The following is a 24,123-nucleotide window of genomic DNA, read 5'->3' as shown; positions in this document are numbered from 1 at the left end:
TAAGTAATGGAAACCAAACCACTTTCAAGTCAACTTTTTCTCAACTTATGATTCTTATTACAGCGCCTGAATCACGACCCGCTGTCAATCCCTGCCTACCAAATCCTTGTGGGCCAAATGCCATGTGCCGTGATGTAAACAATCGTGCAGAGTGCTCTTGCTTAGAGGGCATGTTCGGTGCACCACCCAACTGCCGACCCGAATGCGTTATTAATCAGGACTGCCCCTCGAATCGCGCCTGCATACGCCAGCGCTGCGAAGATCCTTGCATTGGCACTTGCGGCTTCAATGCGTTGTGTAATACCCAGCATCATCAGCCCAAGTGCAGTTGTCTTGACGGTTACGAAGGCGATCCGTACACGGGTTGCAATATGCATCAAAGTGAGTACATCTTATTTTACTATTTGCAATCCATTCGAAGCGGTTGGTTGCATTACTGTGATGTAACCCAACCGCCCATTTGCCTGGTTAATGTTAAATGTTTTTTTCAGTGGTATTATAGACTAAGGGCTTATGGGTCTCATTTCATGCATGTTCTTTGTATTGTGTACATATCCTTTCATCACTCTTTCATCTACCTTTACCTTGTACCCACAAAGATTTGAACATGAAACTTAGAAACACTACTAGGCTTTTTCTATGCTTTAAAGAGTTTCAGAGATTTGAATGTGCTTATGGCAAAGAATCAAAAATGTATCATGTATGCAGATACCAGTTATTTTAAAAGTCTTAATTTGGATAAAGTTGATTTTAAATGAATATTAAAAACAAAGTGCAATATATTTTTAATATATTGCATTTTATTTAATGTAGAATAATAAATTTGTAGACCTGGGTACAGGGTATTATCTACACCTCAACACTCTCGCCTAGATAATTTCTAGCTATTTGTTATGTATGTCAATGTCTAGCTTGTAAGTCTATTCTGTATATTTATCTATATCTTTAATTTGTTATATGCATCATCAACCTGCTTGCTATTTCTATGCCATGTCCATGTTTATACCAGTTGTGGTGCCCGATGTACCCTCTGATCCATGCTATCCATCGCCATGTGGTGCAAATGCCATTTGTCGCGAACGCAACGGTGCTGGCTCATGCAGCTGCATTCAAAATTATTTTGGTGATCCATACATTAATTGCCAACCCGAGTGTGTGCAAAACAGCGACTGCCCCGGTAGCAAGGCTTGTATCAATATGAAGTGTCGTGATCCCTGTGCGAATGCGTGCGGTTTTAATGCGGTTTGTCGCGTTACTCATCATCAACCCGTTTGCAGTTGTGAGCCAGGTTTTACAGGAAATCCATTACGCGCCTGCGTGGAGCGACCCACAAGTATGCACTCCTAACAGAGCGATATAGAGTCTCTGATTAAACTATGATCTCACATTGCTGATTGTAGATATGTACCTGCCATTGCCCAAAGATCCATGCAGACCGTCCCCCTGCGGCCTCTTTAGCACCTGTCATGTTGTTGGGAGTCGTCCAGTCTGCGCTTGCCTGCCAGATTATATGGGCAACCCACCCAACTGCAAGCCGGAGTGTTTGACAAGTGCAGAGTGTACCTCAGATAGGGCCTGCATTAATCAGAGATGCCGCGATCCCTGCCCCGGCACCTGTGGCTACAATGCGCGCTGCCGGACATCGAATCATTCGCCCATCTGCAGCTGCTATGATGGTTATACTGGTGATCCATTCCATCAGTGTGTGCCCGAGCAAAGTATGTCTTCCATAGGCCCCTTGTTAGACAGCATCACTTAATATATTTCAACCTTGCCATGCTTGTAGAGCCAGCACCCATTCCCGATCCCATACAACCGGTAAATCCCTGCGTGCCTTCGCCCTGTGGCCCTAACTCACAGTGCCAAGTCGCAAGTAGCGGTGCCGTCTGCGCCTGTCTCAACAACTACATCGGACGTCCTCCTGCATGCCGGCCCGAATGCAGCATTAATTCTGAGTGCCCGGCTCGTATGGCCTGCATGAATGCACGCTGCGCCGATCCATGCATTGGTTCCTGTGGCAATAACGCGATCTGCCATGTCAGCTTCCATGCGCCCGTGTGTATGTGCCAGCAAGGCTACACAGGAGATCCATTTTCCGGCTGCTACAAAATCTTAGAAAGTACGTCCCGTTCTTTAAACACACTTTCCCCGAACCTTTTATGTCAATGCACTCATTCATGTTGTCTGTTAACTACACAGCACCCGTAGAAACCACACAACCCTGTCGACCCAGCCCTTGTGGTCTGAACGCTCTTTGTGAGGAGCGTACTCAAGCTGCAGCCTGCAAATGTTTGCCCGAATACTTTGGCGATCCGTACGTCGAGTGCCGACCCGAGTGTGTGATCAACTCGGATTGCCCCAAAACGCGCGCCTGTGTCAACCAGAAGTGCGTTGACCCATGTCCGGGTATGTGCGGCCATAGTGCGCTATGTGCCGTATTTAACCACGCGCCCAACTGCGAATGTCTGCCAGGCTATACAGGAAATCCCATAGTGGGCTGTCATTTAGTACCCGAATCGCCACGATGTAAGACTGACCTCATACGTTAGAAGCACGTTTAGAACAATCCTAATTAATAGCGCACTCTTTAATGTGTCTAGATCCCGATCCTATTGTACCCGAAAATCCATGTCAACCCTCACCATGCGGTTTATATAGCAACTGCCGCGCACTCAACGGTCATGCAGTTTGCTCATGCATTCCAAATTATGTGGGCGCACCACCTAACTGCCGGCCCGAATGCATGAGCAGTTCGGAATGCAGCCAGGACAAGTCCTGCATTAACGAGCGCTGCAAAGATCCTTGCCCTGGCACATGCGGGAACGATGCGCTATGTCGCGTCGTAAATCACAATCCCATTTGCTCCTGCATCCCTGGCTACAGTGGTGATCCTTTCGTACGCTGCCTACTCGAAGAAAGTAAGAAAACATCGTTGCATCCTTTCATAAAATACAAGCTTGCCTCGGCTCGCTTGCCTCATTTCATCTCATGCGAAGAATCATATCTGCCAACCATACTATATATATATCTATAAATCTTTCTTTCCTTTATGTACAATTTGATATGGCTTTTTGTGGTGCATGCTGTTATCATATATGGTGTATTGGTAAATGTAGAACGCCCCATCATAAGCAATCCCATCGATCCGTGTGTGCCTTCGCCATGCGGACCCAACTCGCAGTGTAGGGTGTCGGCGGCTAATGAGCAGCCCGTCTGCTCATGCTTGCAACATTATGTGGGTAGGGCCCCAAATTGTCGGCCCGAGTGTACCTCGAACTCCGAGTGTGCTGGGAACTTAGCCTGCATCAATCTACGCTGCCAGGACCCCTGCGTGGGCACCTGCGGCATTCAAACAACCTGCCTTGTAAATAATCATAGACCAATTTGCCGTTGCCTCGATGGCTACATCGGCGATCCATTCTCTGAGTGTAGTCCACAAAGTAAGAGTTTAACGCGCTGTGAAGAGCCAATTCCTTATGTTAAATCTATGCATTTTCCCAGTTATCATACCGCCCGAAATTGCTGAACCCTGTAATCCCAGTCCTTGTGGAGTCAATGCTCTTTGTAAAGAACGGAACGGCGTCGGCTCCTGCACCTGCCTGCCTGAATATAGTGGCGACCCATACACAGAGTGTCGTCCGGAGTGTGTGCTTAACAGCGACTGTTCCAAAAATCGTGCCTGCCTTAATAACAAGTGCCGAGATCCCTGTCCAGGCGTATGCGGCATTGCCGCCGAGTGTCACGTCATCAATCACTCGCCCAGCTGTAGTTGTCCATCCGGTTATACGGGCAATCCGTCACAGTACTGCCGTGAAATACCCAAATGTAGAGTATTCCTAAAAAAATCGGATAAAATCGGTCTAGTAATATTTCACCCCAATTTTGTAGTGGCGCCACCTGTGCAACCGTGTCAACCATCACCATGCGGTCCCTATAGCCAGTGCCGCGAGGTGAATGGTCATGCAGTCTGCTCGTGCATTGCTAATTATATTGGTGCACCGCCTGCCTGTCGTCCCGAGTGCTCGGTTAGCTCCGAATGCTCGCAAGACAAGGCGTGCATTAATCTGCGCTGTGTAGACCCATGTCCAGGCACTTGCGGTAATGAAGCCGTATGTAAGGTGACCAACCACAATCCTATTTGCTCCTGCCCAGCTGGCTATAGTGGCGATCCGTTTGTGCGTTGCGCACCTTGGCAGCAAGAGCCCGAAGCTCCCAAATCCAATGAGAATCCTTGCGTACCAAGTCCCTGCGGTCCAAACTCGCAATGTCGCGTGGTTGGCGAAACGGGCGTCTGTTCATGCTTGCCCAACTATATTGGACGTGCACCAAATTGTCGCCCGGAATGCACACAAAACTCGGAATGCCCCAGTAATCTGGCTTGTATCAACGAGCGTTGCAAGGATCCATGTCCCGGCTCATGCGGCTTTAACGCTTTTTGCAACGTGGTGAACCACTCGCCAGTTTGCACCTGCGAAAGCGGCTACTCGGGCGATCCATTTGCTGGCTGCAACCCGCAACGTAAGCCTTTAGCTCCGTCGAGTTCTCCCAGAGAGAAGATCTAATTTCTTGTCTGCTATGTATGACCCTTAGCTATCGCCACGCCTGAAGAACGTTTAACACCCTGCGTACCTACACCTTGCGGTCCGAATGCGGAGTGTCGAGAGCGCAATGGGGCTGGCTCCTGTACGTGCCTACCAGAATATTTTGGTGATCCGTACAGTGGCTGCCGTCCGGAGTGCGTAGTGAACAGCGACTGCGCACGTGAAAGATCTTGCATCAATCAGAAATGCGTTGACCCTTGTCCGGGTGTTTGTGGCTTAAACGCGGAGTGTCGCGTGTCTAATCACTTGCCCAGCTGCCTCTGCTTAGCTGGTTATACTGGAAACCCATCGAGTGCATGCCGCGAAATACCACAACTACCTGAACCACGTAGGTTTACAAACCAACTAAGGATCTTGCGCACAACTTACATCTTACTCTTTACCATTCCTAGCTGTTATCAATGAAAATCCTTGCGTGCCTTCACCCTGCGGTCCGTACAGTCAATGTCGCGAAATAAACAACCATGCCGTCTGCTCCTGTCAGCCCGGTTTCATTGGCTCTGCGCCCAACTGTAGACCCGAATGCATTGTTAGCTCGGATTGCGCACAAGATCTTAACTGTCAGAATCAGAAGTGCGTCGATCCATGCCCCGGCACTTGCGGCATTGAAGCGCGTTGCCAGGTTATTAACCACTATCCTGCATGTTCCTGTGCCCCAGGCTATACTGGAGATCCCTTCAATCGATGCACTCGCGTTCTATGTAAGCATGAGTAGCACAAGCTGATGCTTAAGCCAGTTGGACAGTGAGGGATAGGGTTGAAGTTAAATTTGTGTATAATCCTGTCCAGCTGGCGGAGGCTATCTGTTTATTTCCTGCATGTATATAAATCCTTCACCTTAATGTTCTTTATTTTTTCTAATTTATGTTTTTATTTTATGTACACTCTACCAATTTTACTCTACACTATCTGAATTTCCCAACTATACTATGTATGTGTGTAAATGTGTTTGTGCTTCCACCTACTTCAACTATCTGGCTTGGCTTGGCTATGTAGTGGAACCAACACCCAAAGAATCTGGTAATCCCTGTGTGCCCTCACCCTGCGGACCAAACTCCAAATGCGTCGATGTGCACGGTTCACCTGCATGCTCCTGCCTACCCGACTATCTCGGACGGCCACCCAACTGCCGACCCGAGTGCATGTCTAGTCCCGATTGTCCAGCCAACTTGGCCTGTGTTAATCAGCGCTGTGCTAACCCATGTATCGGTGCATGCGGGATACACTCACAGTGTACTGTTATCAAGCATAACCCGAACTGTCAATGCGAGCCTGGTTATACCGGAGATCCCTTCTCAGGCTGTGCTATTATACAACAAAGTATAAATCATTCTAGTCCTTATGCAACCCATATCTCTAATATACATTTACATTATTTTGTCCACATTTACTTACTACAGTCACGCCAACGGAAGCTCCTCGTAATCCATGTAATCCAAGCCCATGTGGTGCCAATGCTATCTGTCGTGAACGCAACGGTGCGGGCTCCTGTGCATGCTTGCCTGAGTACTTTGGTGATCCGTACAGTGGTTGTCGACCGGAATGTGTACAAAATGCCGATTGCGATCGATCACGTGCCTGCATCAACAACAAATGCCAGGATCCCTGCCCCGGTGCCTGTGGCATCAATGCTGAATGTCGCGTATTAAACCATGCACCCAATTGCATGTGCTTCGATGGTTACACAGGCGATCCACATCGTTCGTGCGCACTTACTGAAGTCGTAACCCGCCGTCCGGAGAATCCTTGTCAGCCGTCACCATGTGGACCCAATAGTCAGTGTCATGAAACTAACAGCCATGCGGTATGCAGTTGCCTGGAAGGTTACATTGGAGCACCACCCAGTTGTAAGCCTGAGTGTGTAGTCAGCTCTGAGTGCGCACAAAATCGTGCCTGTATCAATCAGAAATGCGCCGATCCCTGTCGCGGCGCTTGCGGAGATAATGCCAAATGCCAAGTGGTTAACCACAACCCCATCTGCAGCTGCGTGCCAGGCATGACCGGTGACCCAATCTCGGGATGTGTGACTGATGTGGGTAAAAGTACCGAGAATCCATGTGTACCCTCACCTTGTGGTCCGAACTCAATTTGCCGTGAGATTGGACAGCAGGCAGCCTGCTCCTGCCAGGCGAACTATATTGGACGTCCGCCCAGCTGTCGACCAGAGTGCACTAACAACGATGAATGTCAAAATCATCTGTCCTGTCAACAGGAACGTTGCATTGATCCTTGTCCCGGCTCATGTGGCAGCAACGCCGTATGTCAGGTTGTCCAACACAATGCGGTTTGCTCCTGCGCCGATGGCTACGAGGGTGATCCTCTTTTTGGTTGTCAGCTCATTGCTCCAGTACTGCCTACTCAACCACCCACATCACCCTGCGAGCCCTCGCCCTGTGGTCCACACGCAGAGTGCCGAGAGCGCAATGGTGCCGGCGCCTGCTATTGTCACGATGGTTTTGAGGGCAATCCCTACGATGCTCAACGAGGATGCCGTCGCGAATGCGAAGCCAACGATGACTGTAGTCTAGCACAGGCATGCGTGCGCTTTAAATGCATTGATCCGTGCGCTAACATGTGCGGAGAGTATGCCATATGTACCGTAGATAACCATGTGCCCACCTGCAATTGCCCGGCGGGCTATAGCGGTGATCCGTTCTTTAGCTGTCGACCAGTACCGGTTACACCTCCGCCACCAGTAAATCCCTGCGTACCATCGCCATGCGGCCCGAACAGCAATTGCCGCAGTATCAACAACCAAGCGGTGTGCTCTTGCCAATCAGGCTTTATCAGCCAACCACCAAACTGCCGACCCGAGTGCGTTGTCAGCGCAGAATGCGCCTCAGAGCGTGCCTGTGTAAACAATAAGTGCGTAGATCCCTGCCTCCACACGTGCGGAATACGTGCCATCTGCAGCACGAAGAACCACAGCCCTATTTGCTCATGTCCACGCGGTATGACTGGTGATCCATTCGTGCAATGTTCCAAAATACGTAAGTATTCAACGGATTCGATGAAAATTCTTAAAACTAACAGTTGATTCTTTGCAGCGATTACGCACGATGTGACCACACCTGAACCGCCTGCACCTTCCTGTGTGCCCTCACCTTGCGGCCCTAACTCTAAGTGCCAAGTTGTTGGCGGTAGTCCGGCCTGCTCTTGCCTACCAGACTTTATTGGCGCTCCGCCGCGTTGTAGACCTGAGTGTGTGCTGAACTCGGAATGTGGATCCACTGAGGCGTGTATCAATCAGAAGTGTCGCGACCCTTGCCCAGGCTCCTGCGGATTTGAGGCCAAATGTCATGTACTTAATCATCTACCAATTTGCAACTGCATCGACGGCTTCACTGGTGATCCGTTTGTACGCTGCAGTAAACTGCCAGAAGTAAAGGTTGTACCGCGACCCGATGATCCATGCAGTCCCAACCCCTGTGGACCGAATGCCGACTGCTTTAGCGGTGAGTGTCGCTGTCAGAACAATTATCAGGGTAATCCCTACGAGGGTTGTCGCCCTGAATGCACACTGTCTGCGGATTGTTCCCGGGATAAGGCTTGCATGCGCAACAAATGCGTGGATCCCTGCCCAGGAACCTGTGGCAATAATGCTGTCTGCGAGGTTATGAATCACATACCCGTATGCTCATGCCAACAAGGCTATGAGGGTGATCCGTTCACCAACTGCCGTCCAAAAACTATTGAAGCTACGCCAGAGGTCAAGGCCTGCTCGCCCTCACCCTGTGGTGCTAATAGTCAGTGTCGCGATGTTAATGGACATGCGGTCTGCTCATGCCTGGAAGGCTTCATTGGAGCACCACCTCAATGCCGACCTGAATGCGTCGTGTCTAGCGAGTGCTCAGCAGTGCAAGCGTGTGTCAACCGGAAGTGCGTAGATCCCTGCGCTGGAGCATGTGGCATTGAAGCACGCTGTGAGGTTATCAATCACAGTCCTATATGTGGCTGTCCGCCAGGCACTACTGGTGATCCATTTAAGGGGTGCACTGAAATACCCACACAAAAGGACGTAGATCAAGAGCAACCTCCAAGCGATCCATGCGTGCCATCCCCCTGCGGACCCAACTCAATATGTAAAGCCGATGATAAGGGACCTGTATGCCAATGTCTTCCCGAGTATTTTGGATCACCCCCCAACTGCCGTGTAGAATGCATCATCAATCCAGATTGCCCCTCCACACAGGCCTGCATAAACAACAAGTGTCGCGATCCCTGTCCAGGCTCCTGTGGCACTAATTCCGAGTGCCGCGTTATCGGCCACTCCGTTTCCTGCTCATGCCCGCCTGGCTATGCCGGCAATGCTTTTGTACAGTGCGTGTTGCAGCGTGAGGAGCAGCCGAAGCCTTGTGAGCCTTCACCATGTGGTGCCAATGCCGAATGCATCGAGCGCAATGGCGCCGCAGCCTGCAAGTGTATTGACGAGTATCAGGGCAATCCCTATGATGGCTGTCGACCAGAGTGCGTGCTTAGCTCAGACTGTCCCACGGACAAGGCTTGCATAAGGAATAAATGCCAAGATCCCTGCCCCGGCATTTGCGGATCAAACGCTCAATGCTACGCGCTCAACCATGTGCCAAATTGCGTTTGCAACGATGGATACACTGGCGATCCGTTCTCCAATTGTCGACGCGTCGAAGCAACAATACCAGCACCAGTCGGTGACCCGTGCAAACCTTCGCCTTGCGGCCCTAATAGCAAGTGCCGTTTATCCAATGGCTTGGCCGTATGCTCCTGCTTGGAGACATTTATTGGCGCACCGCCCAATTGTAAACCGGAGTGTACAGTAAATGCCGAGTGTCCACAGAATAAGGCGTGTCATAAATTCCGCTGCGCCAATCCGTGCGCCGGCACTTGCGGCATCAATGCCAAGTGTGAGGTGATCAACCATAATCCCATCTGCAGCTGTCCACAAGACATGACTGGTGATCCGTTCGCTCGCTGCTATCCAGCACCTGAACTTGCCGAGCCCAAGGACACCCCCAAGGAAAAGAATCCATGCCAACCTTCACCCTGCGGCCTCTATTCGGAGTGCCGTGTGCGCGGCGACCAGGCATCCTGCTCATGTCTGCCAAACTACATTGGAGCACCTCCCAACTGCCGGCCAGAGTGCATTGTGAATACAGATTGCGCCTCAGATCGTGCCTGCATTGCAGAAAAGTGCCGCAATCCCTGTGAAGGCTCCTGCGGCATCAACTCTGAGTGCCGTATACAAAATCATCTGGCTATATGCACGTGCCGCGATGGCTTTACTGGTGACCCGTTTGTGCAATGTGTTGAGGTTGTTGAAAAAACCACACAGCCACAAATACCATCACAGGATCCCTGTGACCCTTGCGGTGCCAACGCCGAATGCCGCAACGGCATTTGCAGCTGCCTGCCTGAATACCAGGGTGATCCATATAGCGGCTGTCGTCCAGAATGCACACTCAGTACCGATTGCTCACCAAACAAAGCTTGCCTGAACAAAAAATGTGTCGATCCATGCCCCGGCACCTGTGGCCAGAACTCACAATGTGATGTCTCAAATCACATACCTATATGTAGCTGTTTGCAAGGGTACACGGGTGATCCATTTGTCCACTGTCGCCAAGAGACTCCTGTGGCCAAGGATCCATGCCAACCAAATCCGTGCGGACCCAATAGTTTATGCCATGTCTCTGCCCAGGGTGCTGTTTGTGCCTGCCAGCCGGGCATGTTGGGCTCACCACCGGCGTGCAAGCCCGAATGCATTGTTAGCTCAGAGTGTTCGCTACAAACAGCTTGCATACAGAAGAAGTGCGTTGATCCCTGTCCAGGGGCTTGCGGCCAGTTTGCGCGCTGCCAAGTGATTAATCATAATCCGTCTTGCTCTTGCAATACGGGCTATACGGGTGATCCATTCACGCGCTGCTACCAGGAAGAACGCAAACCCACGCCAGTGAGTCCGAGCAATCCTTGCGTACCACCACCATGTGGACCGAATTCGGAGTGCAAGGAGCTGAATGGAAATCCAGCTTGCTCGTGCGCAGCTACATTTATTGGCACTCCGCCAAACTGCCGACCGGAGTGCACCATCAATCCAGAATGTTCACCAACTAAGGCATGCATACGGCAGAAGTGTGCCGACCCTTGTGTGGGCGCCTGCGGATTTAATGCCCGCTGCAACGTGGCCAATCATCAACCCATTTGCACATGCGATGTAGGCTACACTGGAGATCCTTTCACGGGCTGCCAACCGGAACAAGGTAGGAAACCGTTTTTATTTACTACACACACAATATAGTTGTTAGGTCAAGGCGTAAACTTGCTTGGTTTTGGTTGTTTTAATGGACGTTCATCGCCCACCTGCTTAATAGTCACAGCTTTACTGAAGATTTACTGCAATTACACGTATTCGCAACTGTTTACGCCTTAATAGAGAAATCTGAATGTGAAACTGACACCCACCCAGTGCTTATTAAAATAAATCATATCTTATACAAATATTGTTATTATAATCTCCCCTGATCTCAAGTGATACATGTTCCTCCCATATGACCCATCAGTTTCACATTCGTTAAATGCGCAATAGAATTATTAGCAAAGGTGTTGTTGATGTGTTTAGTGATGCACATAGAGTTGTTTCAATTACAGTGATTGTTTGGTTTAAGTTTTTTTCTAAATAAAACAAAGTAAAATTATAGAGCCTGTAATATAAATATAATTTGTCCGTCATTCTTGATTTTTTACCGCCTATATGATTAAAGAAATTTAGGAAGTAAGAGGCATATAAAGAATATCAAATATCATAACCAATTAAATTAATTAATGGGTAATATATATAGGTTCGACTGATTTTTATTTCTCTTAAAATTTGTAATTTATCAAAAAAAAATATATATATATTTTGAATATCTTTTATAAGTCGACGTACGATATGTTAGAATTTGTAACATGCTCATGCATCGATCAAACTCGATTTTTATATGTTTTAGCACTACTTGCGTGTAATTCACAACCAATGTGCACCGAATCACTTTACACACTCACCCCTGTTCTAATGCGCTTAGTTATTGAGATATTTACACAAACAATTTACACGAATTTACATTACAATTTTTGGCTATCGCACACACACGCACAATGCATTGCAAAAGAAGTGTTTTCAAAATCCTCAAAGTATTCAACCTATTTATCAACACTTGAGCAAAATGCAATTTTAAATCTACACAGTTCTGTACGAGTTGTCTGAACTGTTGTTGGCTTTGGACGTGTTTGTGTGTGGCAGTAGTCAACATATTTAATTAATTTAAGATAATATTTTGATATTTTATTATATTTGCTTTTAAACGCCCTTAACGCCTGAACACAATATGCAAACTTGCCTCGCCTTTTTGTTGCCTTATATATATATATACATCTGCCTCAGTTGACCGCCTTGAGCAGACCTAACCCTTGACTTTGTTATTTTAATGCTTTGGAAAGTAATATTTTGATCCAGTTGTTCGAATCAATGTTGAACCCATGAAATGCTTATACTTATTTGTTTTGCTTGGCCCAAAATCGTACAAATCCACAACCTTAACTTTTGAATTTTGTACCCTAACCCCAATTGGAATCTCTAAAAATACCCAAAAATTTTCCCAAATTGAGTACTGCGTTGCTATCGACCAAAGTGTTTTGCCTTTTTTACCTTAATTGTAACAACGGTTCGCCAAAGGACTATACACAATTACAAGAACAACATGAAACTAATCAGCGCATAATGATTATTAGCAATTAGTTATTATTTGAATAAGAACTTAGATCTATAACTCTGTAGTGCCAAATATTTAATTTAATTAACAAATGCAATAAATCGATTGATATAAGATGACACGAAACACTTGTTTTAATTACGTCTTGCCACGTATGAAAACAAAATATGCATTTTACGTTATGCAACACTGCACAAAACCACTGCGCACAGCACCACAATACGCAACGCACAGCGTTTAACAGCACTAAAAACTAAACCTAACGCGCCGAAAGCACTTTAAGTGAGAAATTTAAAAATATTAATTGAAGAAAACCAACACCTAATCCGTGCTCTAATCCCACCGCCAAAAACCAAAACCCCGATTGGACTAATAAATTGCAAAATGCTTAAGCTAAAGGCACTGCCAGGTGTGTTCGTTCGTACTAAAATTGAAATACTATGGAGCAACTATTAAAGTTTTTGCCAACCTTTCTTCTCTTCCAACCTCTCTATCTGTAACAATCGTTCCCGAGAACAGAACGGATAGTCAATGAACAGGTCACACCCTGCGAACCAAATCCTTGTGGATCGAACGCCGTCTGTCGTGAGCGCAATGGTATTGGCTCTTGTCAGTGCCTTCCCGATTACTTTGGCGATCCCTATCAGTCCTGTCGACCTGAATGCGTACGTAATTCCGACTGTCCATCGAATAAGGCGTGTCAACAACAGAAGTGTCGCGATCCCTGCCCTGGCACTTGTGGCACAAATGCCGACTGCCGGGTAACGAACCACCTTCCTACGTGCACATGTCGCAGCGGTTACACTGGTGATCCGTATCGTTACTGCCATGTGGAACCAGTTCAACGTAAGCCCCACCTAACTCAGCACCTGAACAATAAGTACAAGATACCCTTTACAGCTATACGTCTGGCCGAACCCACTCAACCCTGTCGTCCCTCACCATGTGGTCCCAACTCCCAGTGCCGCGAGCTAAATGGCCAAGCGGTTTGCTCCTGTCTTGAGCTCTACATCGGTTTGCCACCGAACTGTCGACCCGAGTGTGTGTTGAGCACTGAGTGCCCCACCGAAAAAGCATGCGTTAGTCAACGCTGTCAAGATCCTTGTCCGGGCACATGCGGCATCAATTCCGAATGCCGCGTTCATAATCACAGTCCTCTTTGTCAGTGTCGTCGCGGTTTCACGGGCGATCCTTTTACACGTTGTTATACCCTGCCACGTAAGCAAACTAGTCCTTTTTTAAATAGATTATGTCATAGCCATATTGATTTTCCCAACTCAGCACCCACCCCGGCCATTGACCGCGTTGAACGTGATCCTTGTGTGCCGACGCCCTGTGGCCTTAATAGCCAGTGCCGCAATGTACAAGGCGTTCCATCCTGCACATGTCTACTAGAATACATTGGCACACCGCCAAACTGTCGACCAGAATGTACTATTAGTGCAGAGTGCGCCTCGAACATGGCATGTATACGCGAAAAGTGTATTGATCCCTGCCCTGGGTCTTGCGGCTTTGGAGCGGAATGCAGTGTCATCAGCCATACACCGATATGTACTTGTCCTTTAGGTTATACAGGTGATCCGTTTAGCAGTTGTCGTCTGGCACCACCAGAGCCCGTGATAAGTGAGTTTTCCATTCAAATACCAAAGGTCAAGTATCTCTAACTCGTTATAATCTCTAGACGAATATGTTGACCGTTGTCAACCTTCGCCGTGTGGTCCAAACGCCCAGTGCAACGATGGTATCTGTAATTGTTTGCCCGAGTTCCATGGTGATCCGTATACCGGTTGCCGTCCGGAATGTGTGCTTAACTCTGATTGTCCGCGCGATAAGGCCTGTCTACGCAACAAATGCTCTAATCCATGCCCGGGCACTTGCGGCGAGAATGCCATTTGCGATGTCATTAATCACATACCCATGTGCAGGTGCCCCGATGGTACAGCTGGCAGCGCCTTTATACGTTGCACGCCCGTTCCGAGTACGTCGATGTGAAGAACTATTTCTGCCTTCCTTACTAATATTCGACATTCGTCTACAGAAAATGTTATCACTACCAATCCTTGCCAGCCGTCGCCTTGTGGTCCAAACTCTCAGTGCCGCGAAGTCAACCAGCAAGCTGTGTGCTCCTGTTTGCCAAGCTACATTGGTGCCCCACCCACCTGTAGGCCCGAATGTACCTCTAATGCCGAATGTGCGCCTACCCAAGCGTGTCTCAATCAGCTTTGTGGAGACCCATGTCCTGGTACTTGCGGGGTGGGCGCCAACTGTGCTGTTGTCAATCACAGTCCCTTCTGCACCTGTCCTACCCGCTTCACCGGCAATCCCTTCATACGTTGTCAACCCCAAAGTAAGGGAATTTTCTAAGAAATCTTTGAAAAATACTTCTATAATAAGCCATTCTTAGTTGAACCTGTACGTGACAATCAGCCAACTGATCCATGCCGGCCATCACCCTGTGGCCCCTATGCTCAATGTCGTGCCATTGGCGATGCACCCGCTTGTTCCTGTCTCGAAACCTATATAGGACGTCCACCGAACTGCCGACCAGAGTGCGTCACCAGCTCAGACTGCAGCAGTCAACTGGCCTGCATCAACCAGAAGTGTGCAGATCCTTGTCCAGGGCGCTGTGGCTTGAATGCTGACTGTCGCGTTGTCAGCCATGTGGTGCAATGCATCTGCCAGCAAGGTTTCATTGGCGATCCCTTCGTCCAGTGCAGTCCCGAAATTGAACGCGACATCGAAGTGCGTACACCCTGCAGCCCCAGTCCCTGTGGAGCAAATGCCATTTGTCGCGAGCGTGACGGAGCTGGATCTTGCCAATGTCTGCCGGAATACTTTGGCAATCCCTACGATGGTTGTCGACCCGAGTGTATGCTAGACTCTGATTGCGCATCGAATCGTGCCTGCCTGCAGCAAAAGTGTCAGGATCCTTGCCCCGGTACCTGTGGTCAAAACGCCGCCTGTCAGGTTATTAACCATCTGCCATCCTGCAATTGTCTACCCGGGTACATAGGGGATCCCTATCAACTTTGTACACGTCCTGTCGAACGTAAGCAATCACCCACATTTCCAATTGGCACTCTTAACCGTTGCACATATATATTCGCTGTAGCTATACGTAACGAATACACGAATCCGTGTGAGCCCACGCCGTGCGGTCCTAACTCACAGTGTCGCGTTACAAATGGGCAGGCCGTCTGCTCGTGTCTGCCCCAGTTCATTGGCGCCCCACCTGCCTGTCGACCCGAGTGCACAATCTCATCGGAATGTACTGTTGATAAGGCCTGTCTGAATCAGAAATGTGTCAATCCCTGCGTGGCCAATACCTGCGGCAGCAATGCGATGTGCCGTGTACGCAACCACAGTCCTATCTGCACTTGTGTCAGTGGCTTCACAGGCGATGCCTTTACAAAATGCTTCCCAATGCCACGTAAGCCAAGTTATCTAATACTCGATAGCTGAACTCTACCCAAATCTATTCGTGTCCTGCAGCGCCGCCAATTGAAGTACAACATGAACCGTTGCGCGATCCTTGCGTGCCTACACCCTGCGGCCCGCACTCTGAGTGTCGCAACATTAATGGAGTTCCAGCATGTTCCTGCCTAGCAATGTTTATTGGTCAGGCACCAAATTGTCGTCCAGAATGTATTATTAATTCGGAATGTCCTAGCCAACAGGCATGCATTAATCAGAAATGCCGCGATCCCTGCCCAGGTGCATGTGGCTTAAATGCCATTTGTAGCGTAATTAACCATACGCCGCTCTGTGCCTGCAGCGAGGGTTACATTGGTAATCCATTCACTATCTGCAATCTCAAGCCACCAGAACGTAGGTGTTTAGTTTGTACCCCAATATATTCCAATATGACACTTTTCACCGTTTTGCAGCAACTTTGCCACCTAAAAGGGACGATCCGTGCAACCCATCACCGTGTGGTGCTAATGCCCAATGCAACGGTGGTAAATGCACATGCATAGCTGAATACCAAGGTGATCCAAATGTCGGCTGTCGCCCGGAATGTGTTCTCAATACAGACTGTCCACATAATCGTGCTTGCATACGAAATAAGTGCATTGATCCCTGCCCTGGTACTTGCGGAATAAATGCGATTTGCGAGGTGAACAATCATGTGCCTATTTGTCGCTGTCCAGATCAAATGTCAGGCAATGCATTCTTTGAGTGCCGCCCTGTGCCAGCACCAGCGCCACAGAATCCCTGCCAACCTTCACCATGTGGACCCAACAGCCAGTGCCGTGTGGTGCAACAGACCGCTGTCTGCTCTTGCCTGGTCGACTATGTCGGCAGTCCGCCACAATGTCGACCAGAATGTGTTACCAACTCGGATTGCGCGGCCAATCAAGCTTGCCAAAATATGAAGTGTCGTGATCCCTGTCCCGGCACCTGCGGCTTTAATGCTCTATGCAATATGGTAAATCACAGCCCCTTCTGCAGTTGCCCCACGGGTATGTCGGGCAATCCTTTTGTGCGATGTGAACAGATTAGTAAGCCACTTCTAAATGTAAGCAACTTGCCAGAGATACAACAACAACTCTTTACAGTAGTTCCGCAACGTGATGTTACGCCACAAAATCCGTGTCAACCGTCGCCCTGTGGCCCCAACTCTGAATGCCGTGTCTCAGGTGATTCGCCATCTTGCTCTTGCCTGCCCGAATTTTCGGGTGCTCCACCAAATTGCCGACCAGAATGCATATCCAACTCGGAGTGCGCCACCAACCAAGCTTGCGTCAATCAGAAATGCGTAGACCCTTGTCCAGGACTTTGTGGTCTTAACGCGAATTGTCGTGTTTTCAGCCATACGGCCATGTGCCTTTGTGATAGAGGGTTCACAGGTGATCCATTTGCCCAGTGCAATGCCATTATTGAAGCAACAGTCGAGCAGATACAGCCCTGCAATCCGAGTCCTTGCGGCGTCAATGCAAAGTGTGAGGAACGTGGTGGTGCTGGCTCTTGTCAGTGTCTACCTGAACACTTTGGCAATCCCTACGAGGGCTGCCGACCAGAGTGTGTGCTCAACTCAGACTGTCCATCAAATAGAGTTTGTCAGCAACAAAAGTGCCGTGATCCCTGCCCAGGCACATGTGGCCAGAATGCCGAGTGCCAAGTTATTAACCACTTGGCCACCTGTAATTGTCTAAACGGGTATACTGGCGATCCCTATAGTTTCTGCCGTATTGTAGAAAACGAACCACGTAAGACTGTCCTGATGACGAAAACTATGGAGCGAAATGCTTACACAACATTTCTTACAGCCGAACCTGTCTATGTGAATCCCTGTCAACCATCACCCTGCGGTCCCAATTCGCGTTGCCGCGAAGTCAACACGCAAGCGGTCTGCTCCTGTCTAACGGAATTTGTTGGCAGCCCACCCGCCTGTCGTCCTGAATGCACTAGTAGCTCCGAATGCGCAGCTGATAAGGCTTGTGTTAATCGCAAATGCGTTGACCCGTGCCCTAATGTCTGTGGCCAACAGGCTGAGTGCCGTGTTCGAAACCACAGTCCCATCTGCACATGCCTAAATGGATTTACAGGCGACGCCTTTACTCGTTGCTATAAAATGCCGCGTAAGCCAATGAATACAAATGAAGTCGCAATGGAATCTGACTGACTATTGAATGATATTTTTAGCTCCATCTGTTGTGGCAATTGAACGTGAGCCTCTTGATCCTTGTGTCCCCTCGCCTTGTGGTGCTAACTCCCAATGTCGTGACATATATGGAACACCATCGTGTTCCTGCCTGCCCAATTATCTGGGCACGCCACCTAGCTGCCGACCCGAGTGTTCCATCAATGCTGAATGTCCGAGTCATCAGGCATGCATCAATCAAAAGTGTCGCGATCCTTGCCCCGGCTCCTGCGGGCTTAACACACAGTGCAATGTAATCAACCACACTCCAATTTGTAGTTGTTTAGTGGGTTATACCGGTGATCCATTTATTGTTTGCAATCCAGAGCCGCCTCAGAAAAGTAAGAACTATTTTTAGATTGAACTCAATAGCAAAAACTAATCCTCAGTTTACATAATAGTTGAAGTCCCACCTGCACCTCAAGACCCATGCAATCCCTCACCATGTGGTGCTAATGCCCAGTGTCATAACGGTCAATGCACCTGCATATCTGAATACCACGGAGATCCTTTTGTCAGCTGTCGTCCGGAATGTGTTCTCCACGCGGATTGTGCCCGCAATCTCGCTTGTGTGCGTCATAAGTGTGTTGATCCTTGTCCCGGCACTTGTGCGTCTACTGCCATTTGCGAAGTGCTCAACCACATACCCAACTGCCGCTGTCCCGATGGCATGGAAGGCAATGCTTTTGTAGCGTGCAACCCCGTGAAACGTAAGCCATCAGCTATATGCGGTTGTACCTGTTTCCAGTTCGACTATACAGTGTTTAACCTTTTGTAGAACTCGACGTCGTGCAGAACCCATGTCAGCCATCACCTTGTGGACCAAATTCTCAGTGTCGAGTGATAAATCAACAAGCCATCTGCTCTTGCATTACGCCTTTCATCGGCAGTCCACCATTCTGTCGACCCGAATGCACATCGAATTCAGAATGCCCCTTAAATTTGGCGTGTCTCAATCAAAAGTGCAGTGATCCATGTCCTGGTGTTTGCGGCCGCAATGCCCAATGCCATGTGACGAACCACAGTCCATTCTGTCGTTGCGTGGATCACTATACTGGCAATCCGTTTGTTAGCTGTCAACCGATTATCGAACCCCCAGCGCCGCCACCGCGACAAGCCTGCCAACCTTCACCCTGTGGACCTTACGCCGAATGCCGCGAGATAAACGAGACACCCTCATGTACCTGCTTGCCCGACTACAGCGGCACACCGCCAAACTGCCGTCCAGAGTGTGTTACTAGTTCGGAGTGTCCAACACATCAGGCTTGCATAAAGCAGAAGTGTCGGGATCCATGTCCTGGCCTGTGTGGGCAAGCGGCTGTGTGCCGCGTGCTATCACATACTCCGAGCTGTTTTTGTCCTGACAACCTGGAGGGTGATCCCTTCGTACAGTGTGTGGAGAAGAGAATTCAGCAGTTGGATCAGTTGGACCCGTGCAATCCTAGTCCTTGTGGAATAAATGCTCGTTGCACATCACGACAAGATGCTGGCTCATGTCAGTGTCTTGAAGGATTTTTCGGCAATCCTTACGAAGGATGCCGACCTGAATGTGTGCTCGACTCCGATTGTCCGTCGAACCTTGCCTGCCAACAACAGAAGTGTCAAGATCCCTGCCCCGGTACTTGTGGCCCCAGTGCAGTGTGCAATGTGCTCAATCATGTGCCCAGCTGCAGTTGTTTAACTGGCTACAGTGGTGACCCATATCGCCTGTGCCAACAGGATCGTCAACGTAAGGATACTCAAACCCTAGCAATTGAAACAATTTAGACATCGATGTCTATTACTTTCCTTCATAGCTATCAAGCAGTATGTGAATCCCTGCCAGCCCTCACCCTGCGGCCCCAACTCCCAGTGCCGGGAGAGCAATGAGCAGGCTGTTTGCTCTTGCCTGCCCGAGTATGTGGGTGCACCGCCAGCCTGCCGACCCGAATGCACCATATCATCGGAGTGCGCGGTGGACAAGGCGTGTGTAGGCAAGAAGTGTGTAGATCCCTGTCCAGGTACTTGTGGCGAGAATGCCCTATGCCGTGTGGTCAACCATAGTCCTATTTGTTCGTGTCGCAATGGTTATACTGGCGATGCCTTCTATCGCTGTTTACCTATACCTCGTAAGTGCTCCGCTTGTCTTCCAATATATAATTTTAAACATTTCGATCTGGGTAAAGCCGCGCCGCCCACAGCAGTTGTGCAACAGCAACCGATTGATCCTTGTGTACCTTCACCTTGCGGTCCGTACTCCGAGTGTCGTCCACATGGCGAGGCCCCATCGTGCTCTTGTTTGAATGGTTATCTAGGCGTGCCACCCAACTGCCGCCCCGAGTGTCGTATTAACTCAGACTGTCCCAGCAGTCAGGCCTGCATAAATGAAAAATGTCAGGATCCCTGCCCTGGTTCCTGCGGCTTTGGTGCCATTTGCAGTGTCATCAATCACACACCAAGCTGCACATGCCCAGCAGGTTATACCGGCGATCCATTCAGCCATTGTCAGCCGGAACCACCACCAAAACGTAAGCTTGGTACTAAAAACAATGCCAACAGTACCATAATCTCTTGCTCTATAGCTGTGGAAGCCGACGATCCTTGCAATCCCTCACCGTGTGGTCCCAATGCCATATGTAATGCTGGGACGTGTACCTGTCTGCCTGAGTATCAAGGTGATCCCTACAGCGGTTGTCGTCCTGAATGCCTGACTAGCTTGGACTGTCCGCGAGATCGCGCTTGCGCTCGGCACAAGTGTTTCGATCCCTGCCCAGGCACATGTGCACCCAACGCCTTATGTACCGTGATTAATCACATACCGATGTGTACATGCCCCGAAGGCTATGCAGGCAACGCATTCCTTCAGTGTCAGCCTATAACACGTAAATATGACACAATTCTAAAGTGACCAATTGGAGTGACCAATTTGAATCTTTCACTTGACAGCAGCTGCCGTCGTACAGCCCTGCCAGCCTTCGCCATGCGGACCGAATTCGCAATGTCGAGAGGCCAATAAACAGGCCGTCTGTTCCTGTGTGCCTGGATATGTAGGCACACCACCATTATGTCGGCCTGAGTGCACTAGCAACTCGGAGTGTTCTGCTCAGCTTGCCTGTGTGAATCAAAAGTGTGTCGATCCATGCCCCGGCGCCTGTGGTCGCAGTGCGACATGCAGTGTAGTCAATCACAATCCGTTCTGCACCTGCTTGCCACACTATACAGGTAATCCATTTTTGGGCTGCCAGGTAATTATCGAGCCACCACAGCGTGACACTGTGCCCGAAGATCCTTGTCGTCCATCACCTTGTGGAGCCAACGCTGAGTGCCGCGCCATTGGGGAGACACCATCCTGTTCGTGTCTTGCAGAGTTTGTGGGGTCGCCACCTTACTGCAAACCGGAATGTGTCGTGAATTCCGAGTGTCCTAGTAATCGGGCGTGTATTAATCAAAAGTGTCGCGATCCTTGTCCGGGCCTTTGTGGCGCCAACGCTATTTGTCGCGTTGTCTCACATACAGCTATGTGTGTTTGTGACGCTGGACTGACGGGCGATCCCTTTACACAGTGCCAGCCAATTGAAAAGGATGTGGAGATTATTAATCCTTGCCAACCATCGCCATGCGGTGCCAATGCCGAGTGCATACAGCGCAATGGTGCCGGAGCATGTCAATGCCTGCCCGATTACTTCGGTAACCCCTATGAGGGTTGCCGCCCGGAATGTATTCTTAATTCGGACTGCCCATCGAATCTTGCCTGTCAGCAGCAAAAGTGTCGCGATCCCTGTCCAGGTAGCTGTGGACAGAATGCCGAATGCAATGTCGTCAATCATACGCCGATGTGTTCCTGCGTCGCGGGATATGTTGGAGATCCATATCGCTACTGTAACCAGCCTGCAGCACGTAAGCTAGTTTCAATCTATTAAGTAGAGTTGTCTATCTAACTTGGCGTAGCTGTTGTAGTTACTAATTCGAAGCGTATTATCTATTTGCCTAACCCTAACTCTAGCACTTGTTCACGAGTATGTTAATCCATGTCTGCCCTCGCCTTGTGGCTCGAATGCCCAATGTCGAGAGGTGCAGGGTCAAGCGGTTTGCTCCTGTCTTCCCGAATTTAAGGGAGCGCCACCCAATTGTCGACCCGAGTGTACCTCGAACGCTGAGTGCCCAGCCAACAGGGCATGTATCAATCGCAAGTGCGTCGATCCATGCCCGGGTGTCTGCGGCCATCAAGCGACTTGTCAGGTGCACAATCACAGTCCCGTTTGCATATGTCCTGCAGGCCTGATGGGCGATCCTTTCGTACGCTGCCTACCTCGACCAACACGTAAGAAAACTGTCTGCAAACATCTATAAACAGTCTATGTAACACGAATTTGTCGAAATATTAGCTCCACCACCGCCGCTTCGAGATGTGGCGCCCTATAGGGATCCCTGCGAACCCTCACCTTGTGGCCTGTACGCTACATGTCGTAGTTACCATGAACAGGCGATTTGTTCCTGCCAGACCAATTATTTAGGCACACCGCCGCATTGTCGACCTGAGTGTACCATCAATGCTGATTGCGCCAGTCACCTGGCTTGCATTGGCGAACGGTGTCTTGATCCCTGCCCTGGAGCCTGCGGTCAGTACACTGAGTGTCGTGTGATCAATCATACGCCTAGCTGTGTTTGCCTGCACGGCTACGTTGGGGATGCCTTTGTGGCTTGCCAGCCTGCACCACGTAAGCAATTGGGTTAAAGCTTTCGACCTCCAGTACATCAACACATCTACAATTTATACAGCGCCACGAGCCTATGAAGAACCCAGAGATCCTTGCAATCCCAGTCCCTGTGGCAGCAATGCAGTCTGCTCGGGAGAAGGCCAGTGCATGTGCATTGCCGAATATCAGGGCGACCCTTACATCGCTTGTCGTCCAGAATGCGTCCTCAACTCTGAATGCCCTCGCAATCACGCTTGTGTACAGCAAAAATGTGTTGATCCCTGCCCGGGCACATGTGGCGTCGGGGCCACTTGCGAGGTTTTCAATCACATTGCCATGTGCCACTGTCCTGTGGGCATGACTGGCAATGCATTTATTCAATGCAGTGCCCTACAAAGTATGTTTATAATTCCACCCTTGAGACAAATAACTAATCTACTGAAACCGCTCTTCAGTGACCGTCTATCAGAATCCCTGCCAACCATCACCGTGTGGTGCAAACGCTGAATGCCGAGAAAGGCAAGGTCAGGCCATCTGCAGCTGTCTACAAAATTATTATGGCGTACCACCATCTTGTCGACCCGAGTGCACCACCAATTATGACTGTGCCCCCAGTCGTGCTTGCCAGAATCAACATTGCGTTGATCCCTGTCCAGGCGCTTGTGGGGCTTACGCCGAATGCAGGGTGGTCAGTCACAGTCCCTTCTGTAGCTGTCAGCCTGGCTATACGGGTAATCCGTTTGTGCAGTGCCACATAATTAGTAAGTTCTCAAAATTCCACACAATTCAACTTAATTGATGCAACTGTCAAAACTACAGTCGAACCACTGCGGGATATTGTGACCCGGGATCCATGCCAACCGTCCCCTTGCGGTCCTAATAGTGAGTGCCAACGTAATGGGGATATACCATCCTGTTCGTGTCTTGAGAGCTTCTTTGGAACTCCACCAAACTGCCGACCCGAGTGCTTGTCTAACTCTGATTGTGCTTCATCCCGGGTTTGCAGAAATAATCGTTGCACGGATCCTTGTCCAGGCCTTTGCGGCGTCGGTGCTGTATGCCATGTGCTTAGTCACAGCGCTATGTGCTACTGTCAACAAGGTTATAGCGGTAATCCTTTCGTTCTCTGCTTACCAATTCAACATGAGCCACCTGAGATGATACAGCCTTGCAATCCCAATCCCTGCGGCACTTTTGCCGAGTGTCATCAACGAAATGGCATTGGCTCTTGCCAATGTCTACCCGAGTACTATGGCAATCCCTATGAAGGCTGCCGCCCCGAATGTGTGCTTGATTCAGACTGTCCATCTAATAGAGCCTGTGTTAATCAAAAGTGCCGTGATCCTTGCCCTGGCAGCTGTGGCCACAATGCCGAGTGTTATGTGAGAAATCACTTGCCAACTTGCAATTGCCTTAGCAACTATGTGGGTGACCCCTATCGCTACTGCACTCTTGAAGAGAAACGTAAGCATCTCTTG

At 49.4% G+C, this 24,123-nt stretch overlaps 1 protein-coding gene across 10 annotated transcripts in view; it reads left to right on the top strand.

Annotated features, from left to right (window-relative positions):
- The window catches only part of dpy (fibrillin-like protein dumpy), a 116,808-nt gene that overhangs the window by 67,684 nt on the left and 25,001 nt on the right, over positions 1-24,123 (top strand). For 4 of the 10 annotated variants that reach the window (XM_070209082.1, XM_070209083.1, XM_032438291.2 and 1 more), the window contains exons 23-36: positions 64-381; positions 1,010-1,333; positions 1,401-1,718; positions 1,787-2,119; positions 2,200-2,526; positions 2,601-2,918; positions 3,117-3,440; positions 3,502-3,825; positions 3,889-4,518; positions 4,591-4,929; positions 4,994-5,302; positions 5,598-5,921; positions 6,002-7,591; positions 7,649-10,834. In XM_070209082.1, the coding sequence (XP_070065183.1) occupies positions 64-381; positions 1,010-1,333; positions 1,401-1,718; positions 1,787-2,119; positions 2,200-2,526; positions 2,601-2,918; positions 3,117-3,440; positions 3,502-3,825; positions 3,889-4,518; positions 4,591-4,929; positions 4,994-5,302; positions 5,598-5,921; positions 6,002-7,591; positions 7,649-10,834 (8,964 nt within the window). Of the gene's footprint in view, positions 1-63; positions 382-1,009; positions 1,334-1,400; positions 1,719-1,786; positions 2,120-2,199; positions 2,527-2,600; positions 2,919-3,116; positions 3,441-3,501; positions 3,826-3,888; positions 4,519-4,590; positions 4,930-4,993; positions 5,303-5,597; positions 5,922-6,001; positions 7,592-7,648; positions 10,835-12,844; positions 13,172-13,225; positions 13,544-13,606; positions 13,949-14,006; positions 14,304-14,363; positions 14,673-14,729; positions 15,375-15,437; positions 15,756-15,817; positions 16,154-16,212; positions 16,828-16,884; positions 17,536-17,595; positions 17,908-17,971; positions 18,311-18,370; positions 18,680-18,747; positions 19,699-19,765; positions 20,078-20,134; positions 20,477-20,530; positions 20,831-20,894; positions 21,846-21,951; positions 22,270-22,333; positions 22,667-22,727; positions 23,043-23,100; positions 23,407-23,464; positions 24,110-24,123 lie in introns of all 10 variants that reach the window. The other 6 variants (XM_032438286.2, XM_032438280.2, XM_032438288.2 and 3 more) reach the window with 4 other exon arrangements.

Source organism: Drosophila virilis, chromosome 4, assembly GCF_030788295.1.
Source record: "Drosophila virilis strain 15010-1051.87 chromosome 4, Dvir_AGI_RSII-ME, whole genome shotgun sequence".
Classification (NCBI taxonomy): Eukaryota; Metazoa; Arthropoda; class Insecta; order Diptera; family Drosophilidae; genus Drosophila; species Drosophila virilis.
The sequence above is the reverse complement of the archived record's forward strand: the minus strand, read 5'-3'. Positions and strand labels throughout refer to the sequence as shown.